Source organism: Enhydra lutris, unplaced genomic scaffold (genome assembly GCF_002288905.1).
Source record: "Enhydra lutris kenyoni isolate GAN:26980312 unplaced genomic scaffold, ASM228890v2 scaffoldscaffold42, whole genome shotgun sequence".
NCBI classification, from domain to species: domain Eukaryota; kingdom Metazoa; phylum Chordata; class Mammalia; order Carnivora; family Mustelidae; genus Enhydra; species Enhydra lutris.
Window position 1 is genome coordinate 16,415,096 of NW_019154126.1, and position 16,178 is coordinate 16,431,273.

General features: G+C 36.6%; 1 protein-coding gene across 10 annotated transcripts in view; it reads right to left on the reverse strand.

Moving 5' to 3' along the window:
• LOC111155563 (par-3 family cell polarity regulator) overlaps positions 1-16,178 on the reverse strand; it is a 687,032-nt gene that overhangs the window by 160,608 nt on the left and 510,246 nt on the right. For all 10 annotated transcript variants that reach the window (XM_022515794.1, XM_022515792.1, XM_022515789.1 and 7 more), the window contains one exon: positions 754-996. In XM_022515794.1, the coding sequence (XP_022371502.1) occupies positions 754-996 (243 nt within the window). The remainder of the gene's footprint in view (positions 1-753; positions 997-16,178) is intronic.

Here is a 16,178-nt window from a genome sequence, read left to right on the forward strand (position 1 = left end):
GAGCCCGATGCGGGGCTCGATCCCAGGACTCTGAGATCATGACCTGAGCTGAAGGCAGAGGCTTTAACCCACTGAGCCACCCAGGCGCCCCGAAAAATGTGTTTTTAAAATAGTTCAGAATTTAAAATATGTAGCCACTAATAAATATATAACCATAGAGTCAGTCAAGAAATAAATACGTAGTCACTAATATATAGAGTCAACCTTTCCCTCCTTTGTGCTATACTGTTATACATAATCAGACCTTGGTCTGTGGCTATTAACAAGCAATTTGGAGAGGCTATATTATACATCTCATTCACTAATTCTTCCATAATAGAAAATCATGTCACCAAAAAATGAGACCCTTTAAGTAACTCATAATTCAAACAAATCAGGCTATCTCCACCTGTTTAATTACTGTAACTAAAGGCTCTGTTAGCAACAAAAGGAAATACAGCTTAAGTAGAAGAGCTAAAATTTCAGGTCTGCTTTTTATTTGAGTTACAAACTCAAAGGTTAGTTTTCCAGTCTAAAACCAATTTAAGGATAAGATGAAATATGTTGGAATCATTAGAAAAGCTATCAAAACCTCTGTTCCTCTTTCCATTAAGCTTCAATTTGTATAAACTCAATACACAGACACAACAGCTTTCTAAAGGCCATTAATAAAAGGCAGTCCTGGTACGAAGACTGATGAACAATCTACTCCCTTGTCAAAAACTGTATAAAAGTTGATTTGGAAGCGATACCTTGATTGCTCCCGGAGCCTACCTGTCTACGGATGAAGGTTTGGAATGCCGTGGCTTCTTCACTTGGGCATACAAAGCATCCATCATATCTCCTTCTCTTGGGCTCTGGGGTCTGACGTTGAGAGCCATAGAAGCTTCGTAGGAAGACATGCCCCCATACATCAACTCATCGTTACAACCCAATGTCCGATGAAAATCTTGGATTTCAGCATAGTCACGCTCTCGAGCTTGTCGCTCTCTAAATTCACGAGTTTTGGCTTGAATCCTGTAAAATTAGAACAAAATTGAAAAAACAGAAATGATGCCTTTTCTAAGAACTGCATACAGAAACATTCATCAAAATATGTTGTAAAATACATTTTATTTCATGCAGTTATAAGAAGACTGATGGCATAAATGATGTTATAGTCATTTTAGATTGTCAAGGACTCTCTAAAATGGTAACTTTAGATAACTTTTGTTCATGTCCATAAGACACAGTCATGATTTACATCTTAACTTAAATTGCCATTTATTAATTAGTTTTAGAAATTCACCAGGGACAGTTTTAGGCATCCACCTGACTCTTACTCATGAATTTTTTCTTTTAAGGCAAGAAGTGATTTTTTTTTAAAGTTACACACACACACACACGCACACACAGAGACTATATATGTATGAATTTATGTGTGGGTACCTAATGTATACATCTTACTCACTATAAATCTATCGTACACATACAATATATTACCCTCACAATACATTATGAAACCTAAACATGAATCCACACCATAATTCTCTATTAACGGCAAAAGAAGATCTCAGTTTAATGACAACAGCTTTGATTTTATGTGTATACAGAACCAGCAAATCCTGAGACTAAGGACAAGAAGGCATGTATCCAATCAAATTCTGAAATAAAACTTATCTGTGTTATAACTAAGAAACACAGCTTAAATAACCACTTTTACTGAAGATCATTTAAATATTTCCTAAGATTTTATTGAGCTACTTGGTAGAAAGGACTTTTCAACCTATAAAATATTGATATACTTCATATACTAAGTTGATCTTAGCTACCTAAAAATAATTAAACAACCCTCAATCGAATTGTAATGATTTTTGTTGGGAAAAGTATTTCTACTATATACTTACGAATTTAGCTGCAAACTTAAAAGTGAAGTCTTACGAATATAAAACAATATGTTCGACTGAGTTCAACATTTTATTGCAAAGTTCTTTGCTTTATTCATATTTGAGGTAAACCACTGCTAGCATATATGACGTATAGGCATATATTGAAAAGAATATAGAAAAGATACAAAAGCCAGATAAAGATAGTATAAAAATTAAAAAGCAAAACAAAACTGAGCCAATATCCTTCATGAACAGAGAAGCAAAAATCTTTAACAAAAATATCACCAAATAGAATTTAGCACTCTATAGCAAGATTATACATCACAGCCAAGTGATGTTTATTGCAGGAATTCAAGGTTGGTTCAATATTCAAAGATCAATCAATGTTATCAACAGATCAGCAGATTAAAGAGGAAAAAGCACATGATCATATTAAGTGATGCAGCAAAAACCATCTGACAAAATTCAATACCCATCATGGCAGAAGCTCTCAAAAAAGAACTGGTTATAGAGCATAACTAACTTCCTAAACCTGATAAAACTACAAAAAACCTGTAAGTAACATCACACATTACACATCATGGAGAAAGACTGAATCTTAAGATTAGGAAAAGGCTAGGGATGGCTGGTCCCCCAGAGGGCTGGAAATTCTAGACAGTGCAATGAGCCTCGGAAAAGAAATGGGTGGTGTATAGAACAGATTGGAAAAAAAGGAATAAAACCATTCTTGTCTGTAGACGACATAATGATGTCATTGCAGGTCTGCATTCATAGAAAATCCCAAGGAATCTACAAAAGTCTCCTAGAACTAAAGCTCAAGTTCAACAACATACAGCATCAAAAAACCCAAAAATCTTCGTATGTAAGCTGTCAATGAACATGGATGTTGAAATTAAGAATACAATGCCATTTATAAGCACTAAAAAATGGAATAGATAGATACACAGATAAAAACTAAATGTTGGTTTATAGATATGTATAAACATATAGAGATTATCATTCTAACAAAACATGTATAAGACTTATATACTAAACACTATACAATGCTGATGAAAAGTAACAGAAGATCTAAAAAATTGGAAAGAGTTACAGTGATCATGAATCAAAGACTCAACATAGTAAAGAAGTCATATCTCCCCAAGTTGATATCCAGGTTTAATATGATTCCTATAAAAATTCCAGGAAGATTCCTGTAGATATAGACAAGATTATTTTTATTTTTATTTTTTAAAGATTTTATTTATTTATTTGACAGAGAGAGACACAGTGAGAGAAGGAACACAAGCAGGGAGAGTGGGAGAGGGAGAAGCAGGCTTCCCATTGAGCAGGGAGCCCAATGCAGGGCTTGATCCCAGGACTCCAGAATCATGACCTGAGCCGAAGGTAGACACTTAACAACTAAGCCACCCACACGCCCCATAGAAAAGATTATTTTTAAATTTATATGGAAAGACAAAGGATAGATCACCTAAGCAATTGTAAAAAATAATAATAAACAGAGAAAAAACACCCATCCTGATTCCAAGACTTAGAATGTAGCCATGATAATCAAGACTATGTGAAATCTACTGAGGGACAGACACATCAACAGAACAGAAGAAAGAACCCAGAAATAGCAAGTAAGGTTGACTGATTCCTTTTAATTACGCAAAAGCAATTCAATGAAATAAAGCATTCTTTTCAACAAATACTGCTGGAACAATTAAATGTCCCTAGCCAAAAACAAAAACATTACAAAACAAAGCACCCTGAATTTACACATCATACCTTATACAAAATTAATCCAAAATGAATTACAGATTTAAATGTAAAAATATAATACTATAATACATTAGGAGAAAATCCTTAGGACCTAACACTTGGAGAATAATACCTAGAAATGATACCAAGAGCATCATTCATGAAGAAAAGGAATACAAACTGAACATTACCAAAACTAAAAGCATTTCTTCTCCAAAAGACTGTATTAATAGAGTGAAAAGATAAGTACAGACTGAGAGAAAATATTTGTAAACCACATATCTGACAAATAATTCATGTCCAGAATATGTAAAGAATACTTAAAACTAGACAAAGAAATACAATCCAATTAGAAGAGCAAAAGACATGAAGCAACATTTCTTTGAAAAATAAATACTCCCCCTCTGATCCTGTCTCTTCATTTTTTCCTTCCTTCTCATAATGTCCTCCATGCAATTCCTTATGTTCCACATATAAGGGAAATCGTATGAAAATTGTCGTTCTCTGTCTGACTTACTTCACTCAGCACAATCCCCTCCAGTTCCATCCATGTTGATGCAAATGGTGGGTATTCATCCTTTCTGATGGCTGAAAAATATTCCATTGTGTATATGGACCACATCTTCTTTATCCATTTGTCTTTTGAAGGGCATCTTGGCTCCTTCCACAGTTTGGCTATTGTGAACACTGCTGCTATGAACATTGGGGTGCACGTGGCCCTTCCTTTCACTACATCTGTATCTCTGGGGTAAATGCCCAGTGGTGCAATTGCAGGGTCACAGGGTAGCTCTATTTTTAATTTTTTGAGGAACCTCCACAATGTCTCCCAAAGTGGCTGCACCAACTTGCATTCCTACCAACCACGAGAGACTATGGACTACAGGAAACAAACTGAGGGTTTTAGAGGGGAGGGGTTGGGGGGATGGGTGAGCCCAGTGATGGGTATTAAGGAGGGCATGTATTGCATGGAGCACTGGGTATTATATGCAAACAATGAATCACGGAACACTACACCAAAAACTAAGGATGTACTCTATGGTACATCCTTAGTTATAAAATAAAATATATATTGTATAAACATATATTTAATATATAATATAAAATATATATTATAAAACAAGTATTATTTAACATAATAAAATTTTAAAAATTTAAGTATATACTAATAATAAGCACATAAAAGATGTTCAACATCACAAGATGCAAATTAGGACTATAATGAGCACATCTATTAATCAGTTAAAATAAAAAAGTGACAACATCAAATGCTCACAAGGATGTAAAGAAACTGCACCTGTCATACATTACTGTTGGAATGTAAAATGGTACAGCCACCATGGAAAACAGTCTGGTACTTTCTCACAAAACTAGACATACACTTATTATACCACAAGCAACTGCACTTCTGGACATTTATCCCACAGAAATAGAAACTTACATCCATGCAAAGACCTGTATGCAATTGTTCAAAGACTCTTTGTTTCAAATACTCAAAAACTGGAGGTAACTAAAGCATGCGACAGCAGGTGAACAGCCAAACAAACCAAAGTACGTCTTTATCACAGAGTACTACTCGGCAATACAAACAGACAGATTAGTGATACACACAGCAGCTGGAATCGACCTCAGGGGCATTATGCTATGTGGGGAGAAAAAGTCCATCTCAAAAAGTCAAGTACTTTTGAAATAAGATTTCATTTATATAGCGTTCTCAAAATGACAAAATTAAAGACCAGGTGAAGAGACCAGTGGTTGCTGGGATTTAGCAACAGTCGGGGCAGAGGGGCGGGTGTGATGATAAAGAACAGCACGAGGAAGGTCTTTGCCAAGGAATCGTTCTGCTTCTTGACTGCAGTGCTGGTTACAGGAAGCATACGTGTGACCAGATGACCCAGAACTATGTACACACATGGAAGCAGTGACAATTTCCTGGTTTTGACATTGTACTATAGACATGGATGTTTTAGCAGCTAGGGGAAACTGGATGAACAGTATACAAGATTTCCCTGTGCCATCTTTGCAACTTCCTGTAATCTGAAATTATTTCAAAATAGGAAGCTGGAAAACTGTCAGATAGCACTGCAAGCAAAATGTGCACTTTTCTCCCTTGTTTTCTTCTTACATTGAGCCTATCATTATGAGGCCAGTCCTGCTTACCCAAATTTTGGACTTGCCTAGTCAATCATTTCTAATTTTCTTTATTTCCCAGCTATAAAATGGAAGTACCTAAATTTGCCTAGCTTAGTGCTCCTCAATAGGGGTCCAGTGATATCTGAGAAAGGGTAATTCGCTATTGTTGCAAAACTTCCTGCACAACTAGTTCCAGCCACATATCAGCAAGTAGTATCCCCAGCCATGTGGGCAAGCAAAAATGCTTCACATATTCCCCAAACCTTCTAAGAAGTACCCTATCTCCTGAGCTGAGGACCAATCATTGTCTTAATTCATAACAGACTAGTGGGAAGTTAGCAATTTTTATCAGGAAGGGTCCTAGATTCTAGTAAGTCCCACAAAGAGAATACACATAAAAGAAATAGCAAGTCAAATTCTAATGTCAAGTTTAGCTAAATTTATACTCAATTTCTTATTATAGTCTACTTATTCACTTAGGAGCTATTATGACAGTCAAGGATGTTATTATAAAAGCTGATTACCACTAAATACTGGATATTCATGATGAAAAGTTCATATAAGTTCAGAGATCTTTTTATTCTTTGCATCATATTGTCTTTTTGACTCCGTATTCAGCCAGAAAAACTACAGAAGAGAGAAATGACTTCTTTCTTCAACTCAATGGGATATTAATTTGAAGCTCAATTATGATTACTCCACTGACAACCCACTTTTCTACTCTATGTGGTCGCCATCAGAGAATTACCTAACTACAGGGTGGCTGGGCATTCGCAGAAGTCTTGAAGTTTGGGAACCTGTAGAATGTGAAGGGCTACAAAAGAAATAAAGTCAAAATCTTTGAATTTGGAGACCCCCCTGAAATCAAAGGGAGTAACAGATTGTTTTATAAATGAGCCCTATGGTACTTGAACCTCAGTTCACTAAAAGTGAAGAAAATCCAGCTTACTTATGTTGGAAAATACAGCCCTGTTCAGAAAAGAAACCATCAGAAAAAAAGAATATGAACATTCTCTTCTCAAGAGAAGCGTGAACCTAAATCATCTCCCCAAACTTCTTGCACAATAGTTCCAATATATTATTGATGGGTCCCCAAACTGAATGTTCTTTTGTTCCAAATTACACAGAAACTCATCTTCATTTTGGAAGTCAATTTCTAACAAGTCAATTGCTCAGAATAAGTGCTTGGTAGCACAAGCTACTATTCATAAAGCCTAGCTCTCATCTGCTTTCTTCTACCCAAATTTGTACACTATTACTAATTGCCACTAATCACTGAATCCAATAAACATTACAGTCACATCTATAGCGCCTTCTAAAAACATTAGGTTTTTTTCCTAAGCTCCAATAACATAAGAACTTATATTTTTTATCGTTTATCTTGTCAGCACTAATGAATTCATCCCCAAAGCCATGAAAGCTATTTGTGCCCCTCTTTCCCTCCCAGCTCACCCCATGCTGAAAACCTCAGAACGGAACTCCAGCACACCTGTGGCCCAGAAGTGGGGCTAGAGCTGTAACAGGTGAATGAGTCTGGTTACCAGCTTGGACCAATATGCGTTTTATTTATTTTTTTTAAAGAGTTTTATTTATTTATCTGACAGAGAGAGAGAGATCACAAGTAGGCAGAGAGAAAGGGGGAAGCAGGCTCCTCACGGAGCAGAGAGCCCGAGGAGGGACTCAATCCCAGGACCCCGAGACCATGATCCCAGCCGAAGGCAGACACCCAACCCACTGAGCTGCCCAGAAGCCCTGCAATATGCATTTTAAAGTTCGTTCTAGGAATTACTGCTAATGAGCTTGCTACCGTGAAAATGGCCCTGAATAGTAAATTTTTAAAACCAGGAATGCACGATGGCTTTTGTGAGTTTTCATGACAATTCACAGTCAAATTAACAGAAAACACAAACGATTTTCTTTATTGCATACTTTTATGCTTGTATGTCTTGTGTAATCTAAAGTGAGAAAAGGGACTTAGGAACACAAACATGTTATATTTACATATGATATATTTTCATTCTCTCTGGAAAGATTTAATTAGAAAAGAAATATTTGACTCAGGGGAGAAAACATTTTTGGTGTCTTAATAAAAATAGTACAGTTTCTTAAGGAAACTTAAGAAAAAAAGACAGTGAGTACACTGCAGTTCAGCCTTTAATAGTTCCAGATGGTCGATGCTATAAAAGGACACCCCCTCTATTCTTTTATCATGACCCTGAGGTCACAAATTATCTCTGAGATGTAAGAGCCGTTCGTCTTTCTGAACAGTCAGGTTGTTGTTCAGCATTATCCATCCAATTTATCTTGGGCCAAACCTCAGCAATCACAGAAGTAACTGATTAGCCCAAAACTTTGCCAAAGAAATAAATGTCTATTGCTTTAAGCATGTCAGACAGTCCTTCGTGGTTATAAACAAGAGAACTATTCTGAGGCCTAAATGATGGCAGACAGCTGTAGTGACGGAGGCTGATGGGCAACATCATCATGGATGATTTCCTGATTCTTAAAATGTAAAAAAAAAAAAAAAGAAAAGAAAAGAAATGAAAGCTTGAAAAACTCTGTAAGACTTTTAACAAGTGAGGAACTTATGTCAATTTGTTATGTACAAGCATAAATATCCACACTTTTTCTTTTTGTTAAAAAAAAAAAAAGGTATTTTCCAAGATGATAATGAACTTGCTTTGAACCTGCATGGACAACAATACACAAAATAATGTAATATACTAAATAAAGTAATAAGGTTAATTTCTTTCCCGCTGTCACTAAATTCATGCTAACAGTCTCTCTTCAGCTTGACATCAATTAATAATTTTAATTCTAGACTCTTGTCACAGTGTTCACCACCCTTTTCACTAATTAAAATGGATGATGCGTGATGAAGATAAAACACACAAGACTTCTGTTCTTGTAATATTTCTGTTCATTTGGATTTTTGCTTTTATAATAAATGGCTTTTAGCACTAACTGCAGTAGAGTAAGATGAAAATAACTGTTTTATGGCTATGAAGTATGGTCTTTATATAGCCAGAAAAGGTACAGCATGAGGATTGCTACTGAGTGACCCACTCCTGAGGATGGAAATCAATGACGTACTTAAATTAGTTATATCCCAAATACTTCACCTCCAAAGTTACAAAACTTCAATACATAGAACACCCATGGTTCATTTTTCAGAACCCTCTAAAAAACTGAAATCGACCTGTAGAGATGTTAATTTTTTAAAAATTTTTAAAAATGCTATAAATGTCTACTCATACTAGTTTACCAGAAAAAAATTAAAATGAATTTTGGGTTGCTACATATTAGATAGTTGTTAAATATCTTCAAAACAATGTTTAAGGCCTTGCCAACAACTCTTTTGGGAAACATTTTACACCCAACTTATCGCACTATCATCCAGAAGCCTCATTCTGGGAACAAAGTTCCTGGATCTTTTCCCCTCAGTATTTCCTCTCTAAAAATCAGTATTACAGATGTTCAACAAATAAAATCTAAAGGCATGGCAGAATGAAATTTAAACTACAAGATAACTGGAAGGAATAGTTCAATGTAATAGCAGTTTGTGTCAACTGAATGAATGCTTTATTTGCCCCTAGAAACACCTCAGCAAATGGCGGACTTCGGAAGTAGCGTGGCTCAACTCATCAATCCTTCAGCTCACTCTGCTATGTAAGTCTAACTGCCACCTCCCAATAAGCATGCTTCCAATTTGGCATCTGTGCCGAATTCCCAAAAGAGGGACAATAGAACACTACATTTTCTAGTTTGAAAACAGTCATAATTTTAAGTGGGATTTTAACCTCTTTGTGATACTGAGTTAAAAGTTGGTTGAGAAGAAAAAACTTCCATATTCTAAATGGGTTCTGAGGAAAATTTTTCATGAGGAGGACCAACTGTTTTTGAAGGCACATTTCCCATTCAAGGGAAGAAGGCAAGTCTTTTTATTTTTTTAAGATTTTATTTATTTATTTGACAAAGAGAGGTCACAAGTAGGCAGAGAGACAGGCAGAGAGAGAGGGGGAAGCAGGCTCCCTGCTGAGCAGAGAGCCCAATGCGGGGCTTGATCCCAGGACCCTGAGATCATGAGCTGAACTGAAGGCAGAGGCTTAACCCACTGAGCCACCCAGGCACCCCAGAAGGCAAATCTTAAAGTTTAGAGCTCCACAGAAGAAATGAGCGCTAGGTAGGGCAAAGTTAAGCTTCATCCCTTAATGCTCAGGTGAGATGATAACGGTTTTAAAATATAAAATGGCTAAAAGTTGAAAAAGGGATCAAAGTATTCATACAGATACAACTAATGACGGATACAACCACAATCTGTACAGAATCTGAGGGGTTAGAAGAATGCCTCCTCCCTGTGAGCGCCCGTGCCCGAGCATGTGTGTAGAATCCATCCACTTTGCTAAATACGTAAGTTCTTGGGAACGGGACCCCAGATGACCGTCTCTGGGGAGTGTTCATTATTAACTCCAGCCTGTCAATCTGTCCCTTCCCAAAGCTCCGCAGCTACCTATTTTCACACTGATTATACTGCTTTATATCGATTTTATAATGTTAACAGGCTTAGATCTTTTCTCCCCCTTAACAAAAGCAAGGGATCCCTGGGAGAGGGTACAATAACGTAACATAGAATTCATACCATCAGATGTGGACTTAATGTATTGTGAAACAACAGAACTTCTCTTTTACACTGACTAATGGAACACTAGAATAATATTTCACAAACCAACACACACACACACACACACACAACTCACATACATACTCATTCACTCACATGATGTTCTGACTTTCACGAGTATCAAAGCACCTTCAGTTATTTCTAACTCAAAGAGATGTTGTAATGCCAAATACATCTAAAATAGCTCTCATCAAATATAAAATTACCTTTTCCTACTCCAGTTACAGTCTATCAACAAAATTCATCAAATACACACACACACACACCCAAGGCTTAATTTGCCCAAATATTGGTCAAAGTACTGAACTTCCACATAGTTAATAGATTCTTTAAAATTTCTGTTCACCTGCAACAATAAATTTTTCTAAAAAATGCCTGCTGGAACTAATCTCAGTGATTAGAGTTGACTTTTCTGAAGGAGTTGAGAGGTCAGAGAAAATATGAAAAAATCTGCTATGGAAGAGAAAAATGTACATTTTCTACCAAAAGGTTAATTTTTAAAAGTCAAGCTTTGTTCAAATGACAATATGTGATCTAAATGCAAAGATCACCTAGGTTATCTGGGTTCTACTGTCAGAATTCAGGGAGGCTGAACACTAAGTTTCAAGCCAAAATGAGTGAAAATTTCTTTTTTTTTTTCAGACCTATGACTGCTTTCTTGATTGTTCTCCGTGTAATTTCACAAACTTTCTATTCATGCACTTTAAACACACTTTACTACTACATTATGATATTTTTAAAATGTTAATTTCTGCAAAGACTAATAAACACATATCATCTTTTTTTAAAAGATCTAAAAAAGAACTAAAAAAAAATCACAAAAAAGTTTTTATCAAAATTTCAAGGAATTACGCAAAGCAGATATTGGAAACAATTGGTAAAACCAAAAAGAGAAATGCCGGTAAATGGGAATCATGTACAGAAATGCCACACAGAGTTGCAAATGAAGCACCAAGAAGGGGAAGTACCATTTGTGGGCACAAACAGTTCAACAGCCTAGTATTGAAGACACAAAGCCTGTAAGAGAGATTATCACTTTAAATAATGGAACATTTCAAGCCATACATTTCCTTAGCAGATTTATAAATGTCCTTCACATACTGGGAGAATTTCATAAGACATTCATTTACCTTTTTCATGTCTCCACTAGGAGCATTCAGTCCCCTTGAAAATACTTCCCAGTACAACTTACTACATAGATAACAGATTAAGAATACCAGAATAGGTATCCCTTGCTGAGTAACTACAAAACACAAGCCAGTTAACATTACGTCTATATCTCATTTAATAGAATGAATAACATATGAAGTAAATATTTGACAGTTGGGGAATCTGCCAGATACGGCAGCTAAGATTTCATCTTTCAGACCTCTTTCATTCTTTCCATCCTTCCTTCCTATCCATCCATCTGTTCATACACACTTGGCCTTGTCCCAGAAAGTTTAACATGGTTTTCTAAGAATGTATAAAAATGCAGATTAAGTCAAAATGAAAATAGAGGGGCGTCTGGATGGCTCAGTGGGTTAAAGCCTCTGCCTTCAGCTCAGGTCATGATCCCAGGGTCCTGGGATTGAGCCCCACATCGGGCTCTCTGCTCAGCAAGGAGCCTGCTTCCTCCTCTCTCTCTGCCTGCCTCTCTGCCTACTTGTGATCTCTGTCAAATAAATAAATAAAGTCTTTAAAAAAAAAAAAAACAAAAATAGATGTGGGGCACCTTGGTGGCTCAATCAGTTAAGCACCAATGCTAACAACTCTTGATTATGGCTCAGGTCATGATCTCAGTGTCATGACATCGAGTCCTGAGTCAGACCAAAGAGCCTGCTTATGATTCTCTCTCTCCCTCTCCACCCTCTCCCTGCTCACGCTCACTCTCTCTCTAAAATAAGTGGAGAAATCTTTTTAAAAAATGAAAATAGATTTAACTTTTTAAAGGTATGCCTGTGTGGAAATACATATTTTATAAGAAATAAATTAGAAAGGCATAGACCAGTAGGTTAATAGTGGTATTACAACAGATAAATTTTTATTTTCCAGTTTTAAATTTATGTTTTTTTCTTTCAAATTTTCTATAGATATAGGATTAGAATACATTAGAATCAGACCTTAAAAATGTTTCTGTTTTAAACAGGTGAGAAATGTGGGAATGAGAAAATGGAAAATGAATGCTCAGGAATAAGATTCGTAACTACACAAAAGAAAAGCCATAATGTAGAGGCCGGTTGCAAACACTGGCTCTACACTTGCTCACGATTCTATGAAACAGCCAACCCGGAGTTCCATAGCCAGTCACATGAAGGAGCTGGATATGGCTGACTCAGGAGCTAATGGCCTTTGCTTGCCACCAGTATTTCCCCAGTGAATGAATCCTGAGAGATGTTGGTATTTCACAGAAAACAAGTGAAGGGGGGTGTTCTGTGAATAAATAAGTTAGGAAATGATGACTCTCTATTCATACCTTCGTGACTCACAAGGTACATTAACCGAGGTAGGGTTTTGAGAAGAATGGAGTAAAATATGCATAAACTAGTTTAACCAAGTGTTTCTCAAACACATCTGCATGCAGAACCCTTTTTTGGCTGCTAAACACTGTTTGGGAAACTCCCACACCACACTGCTTATATACATTAACCTTTAGAGCCTAAGCAGAGATACCACTAGAGCAAAAACACAACAGAGAGCCAAACGTTAATTTGGATACTTGGTCAACGTAATGGTAGCTAAGTGGGCCTGAACTGACATAGATCATTTAATTAAGTATGTTCTATTTTGGGTTTGGAGCCCAATCCTTCTGTGTGGTGGAAAACAGCCAACAGGGGCTTTGTCCCTAGGCACAACTGAAAGATAATCCAGTAACAGCAGTAAGCACTGAATTCATCCCTCAGCTCCAAATACCCATACCCTGCTTCGTTTCCCCACCTAGCCCTAAAGTGGCCAATAGCATCTCTGAAAGGTACCTCGGTTTGGATCCTGGCGTTAGAAGTCAAATAGCACATCACAGGACCAGCTAACTTTACCCTTGGTGTTATCCCTCTTCTCCCCCCTTCTCAGAAAGAGAGCCTAGATGTGCAGGCTCAGGCTGTTTGGCAGGGCAGGACCAGTAGAGTCAGAGGACAGTTCCAGGTGGGGGTCTTCCTCATTCATTTCTCCTAGAAGGACAGCTTTTATTCAAGACCCTACCTCCCAGGGATGACAGCAAGTGGAAGGAGATGGGGAGAAGTTAGCAAGGATGAAGTCAAATTTAATCTCAGACCCATGCTCAGAAGAATCTAGTTCAACGTTCACTAACACATTTTCAATTCTATTCACTGTCCTCTCACTTGTTCCATATTTATATCTTGAGTCATAGTCAGGTTTCAGGGATGTATACAGACAAAAAATATTTTTGTATATGGACATGTCATAATTAATAACCAGGGAATAGCAAGGTTTCTATTTTTATACGAAATCAGCCAAAATAATTTTGGGAACTCAAACAGCTCCAGTGGTAAATAATGTGAAAGGAGGGGTTTTGCTACTAATCAGCAGCGAAGCAAAAGCTATGATGAGATTATAAACAGTGCTTTATTTATTTTTATCTACTCCTCCACCCGAATTCTCCCCAAAGAAGTTGCAATTTCCTTTCTCAAACAAAGCATCGCCAATGCCAACAGACAGAACAGAAAGGAGGGCATACAAAGAAAGGCTTGGCCTATCCAAATAACGAACATACTTGCAAAAACTGTTACTGAAATACGAAGTCAGAGTATAATAGTTTTCTTAGATTATGAAGCTAATTGATTTTTTTTAATGGACCATTCACTTGTTTCTTGACCCTGAAAGATTTTTATTCTAGGCCTCCTGTACATTGTAAATTCATTATGACCAACCTAGTTCCCAGAAGTATTGCATCAGTAGAGGTACAGAGATGGAGATTAAAGCAAAACTGGAAGTGAACTGTGCCTTAGGCAAATTAATATTACAAGTGAAACCATTATATAAAAATCATTGTTTGGCTGCAAAAACTTGACTATGCATTATAACAAGTATCTTGGAAAATGTTGATTTAGAATTCTGCATTGAAACACAGTGATCACCTTAAACTGCAAGAAAAGGATATTGCAAATATGAATAATGGTACTGGATTAATGAAGCTATCCCCTATGGTTGGCAACAACATAGGGGAAAAGTATAATGCTACTACCGCTCAGATTTTTCCCTAGCTAAGTCACATTATTTATTTGCCTGTGGATAAATCTGAGTACATATGTTCAGCTGGTATACACTCTCTCCTATACTCTCTTAGGATAGAAGTTTATAGTACTGAGCAATTAAATGACATATTGTATGGACTAAGGAATATTGTGTGTCCAGGCCTGACAACAGTGAGCTTATTAATAAGTTTGAGGATCGGGACGCCTAGGTAGCTCAGTGGGTTAAGCCTCTGCCTTCGGCTCGGGTTGTGGTCTCAGGGTCCTGGGATCAATCCCCACATTGGGCTCTCTGATCGGCGGGGAACCTACTTCCCCTTCTCTCTCTGCCTACTTGTGATCTGTCAAATAAATAAATAAAATCTTTAAAAAAAAAATAAGCTTGAGGGTCTCAAAATTGCTGAGGATTAGAAAGGGTCCCAGTAAGCAAGAAAATGAAAGGATTTTAAAAATAAGTAAATAAAAACTGGGGAAGAACCAAAAGAATAAACCCAGTCTTGCATCACAAATTAAAAGTCCCTATTTTTCCCAGTTACGTATTTAGTACTCTGAAAAGCTACGCACAGAGACCTAGCCTAAAGCCTCAGACATGGGAGAAAGATGAGTGGGAAAATACCCAAACAGTAATCTCTTCTAAAGAAAACCATGGTAGAATATTCTTTTCAGTTCTTTCATTAAACTCGAAAGTGCCCCGACTCTAGAATTGTTAGCAAGAATCTGGAGATGAAGAATCTTATTTATGGACAATATTTAGTCTTTTAGCCTTACTTAAGGCACCCACATTCCCCGGATTATTCAAAGTACAACAGGTATAGTGTCTCTTGCTGTAGGGGTCTGAAACCACAAAGAGGAGTTGGCTGTGAGCCTGTAAAATCGAGTAACAGAAGTTCAAGGCAAGGCGGTGGCTTGCTCATCCCCTGGGAATTACAGCAAGAGAAACTCTAATCACTTATAGAAATGGGTTTCAATTATCTGCCTAAAGTAACTTTTCATTCATTTCACTGGTCTTTGGGTTCTTACCACGGAATGACTCATCAACAAATAATCTTTCTGGAAGAGATGCAATCAAATTCAAGTGATAATTTCATAAAATATGATAGGGAAATAAAAAGAGAAAAAAAAAGAAACAAATGTCAGGTTTGAGAGGAAAACAACATAGCAAGAAAGCCTTCTTGAGTCTTATTATAAATCAAAATATTTTAAACGAGATATAAAAATTCAGTTTTCTTGCCAGAGAAATAGTCTTAAAAATTATCACAAAATACTATATATTCATAAATGAATGAAATGGTATTGTAACTATTTCCTTGTGATTTTAGGAGTGATCATAAATTCAGTCTTAATGTTTATTTAATTCATCTAATATGCCCTACTCTTTTCTAGACAAAGATCTTAACTCAACCATTAACACTCACTTTAATGCCTCATATAAATACACGGTTTTTTCCTTGAATCTTCCTTTACATTGTATTTATCCCACAACCATCAGTGTTCGGACTGACACAGAAAAACTAAAAACCCACTGAGTAGAGATTCTTCATATTAAAAAGAAAGAAAGAAAGAAAGAAAGAAAGAAAGAAAGAAAGAAAGAAA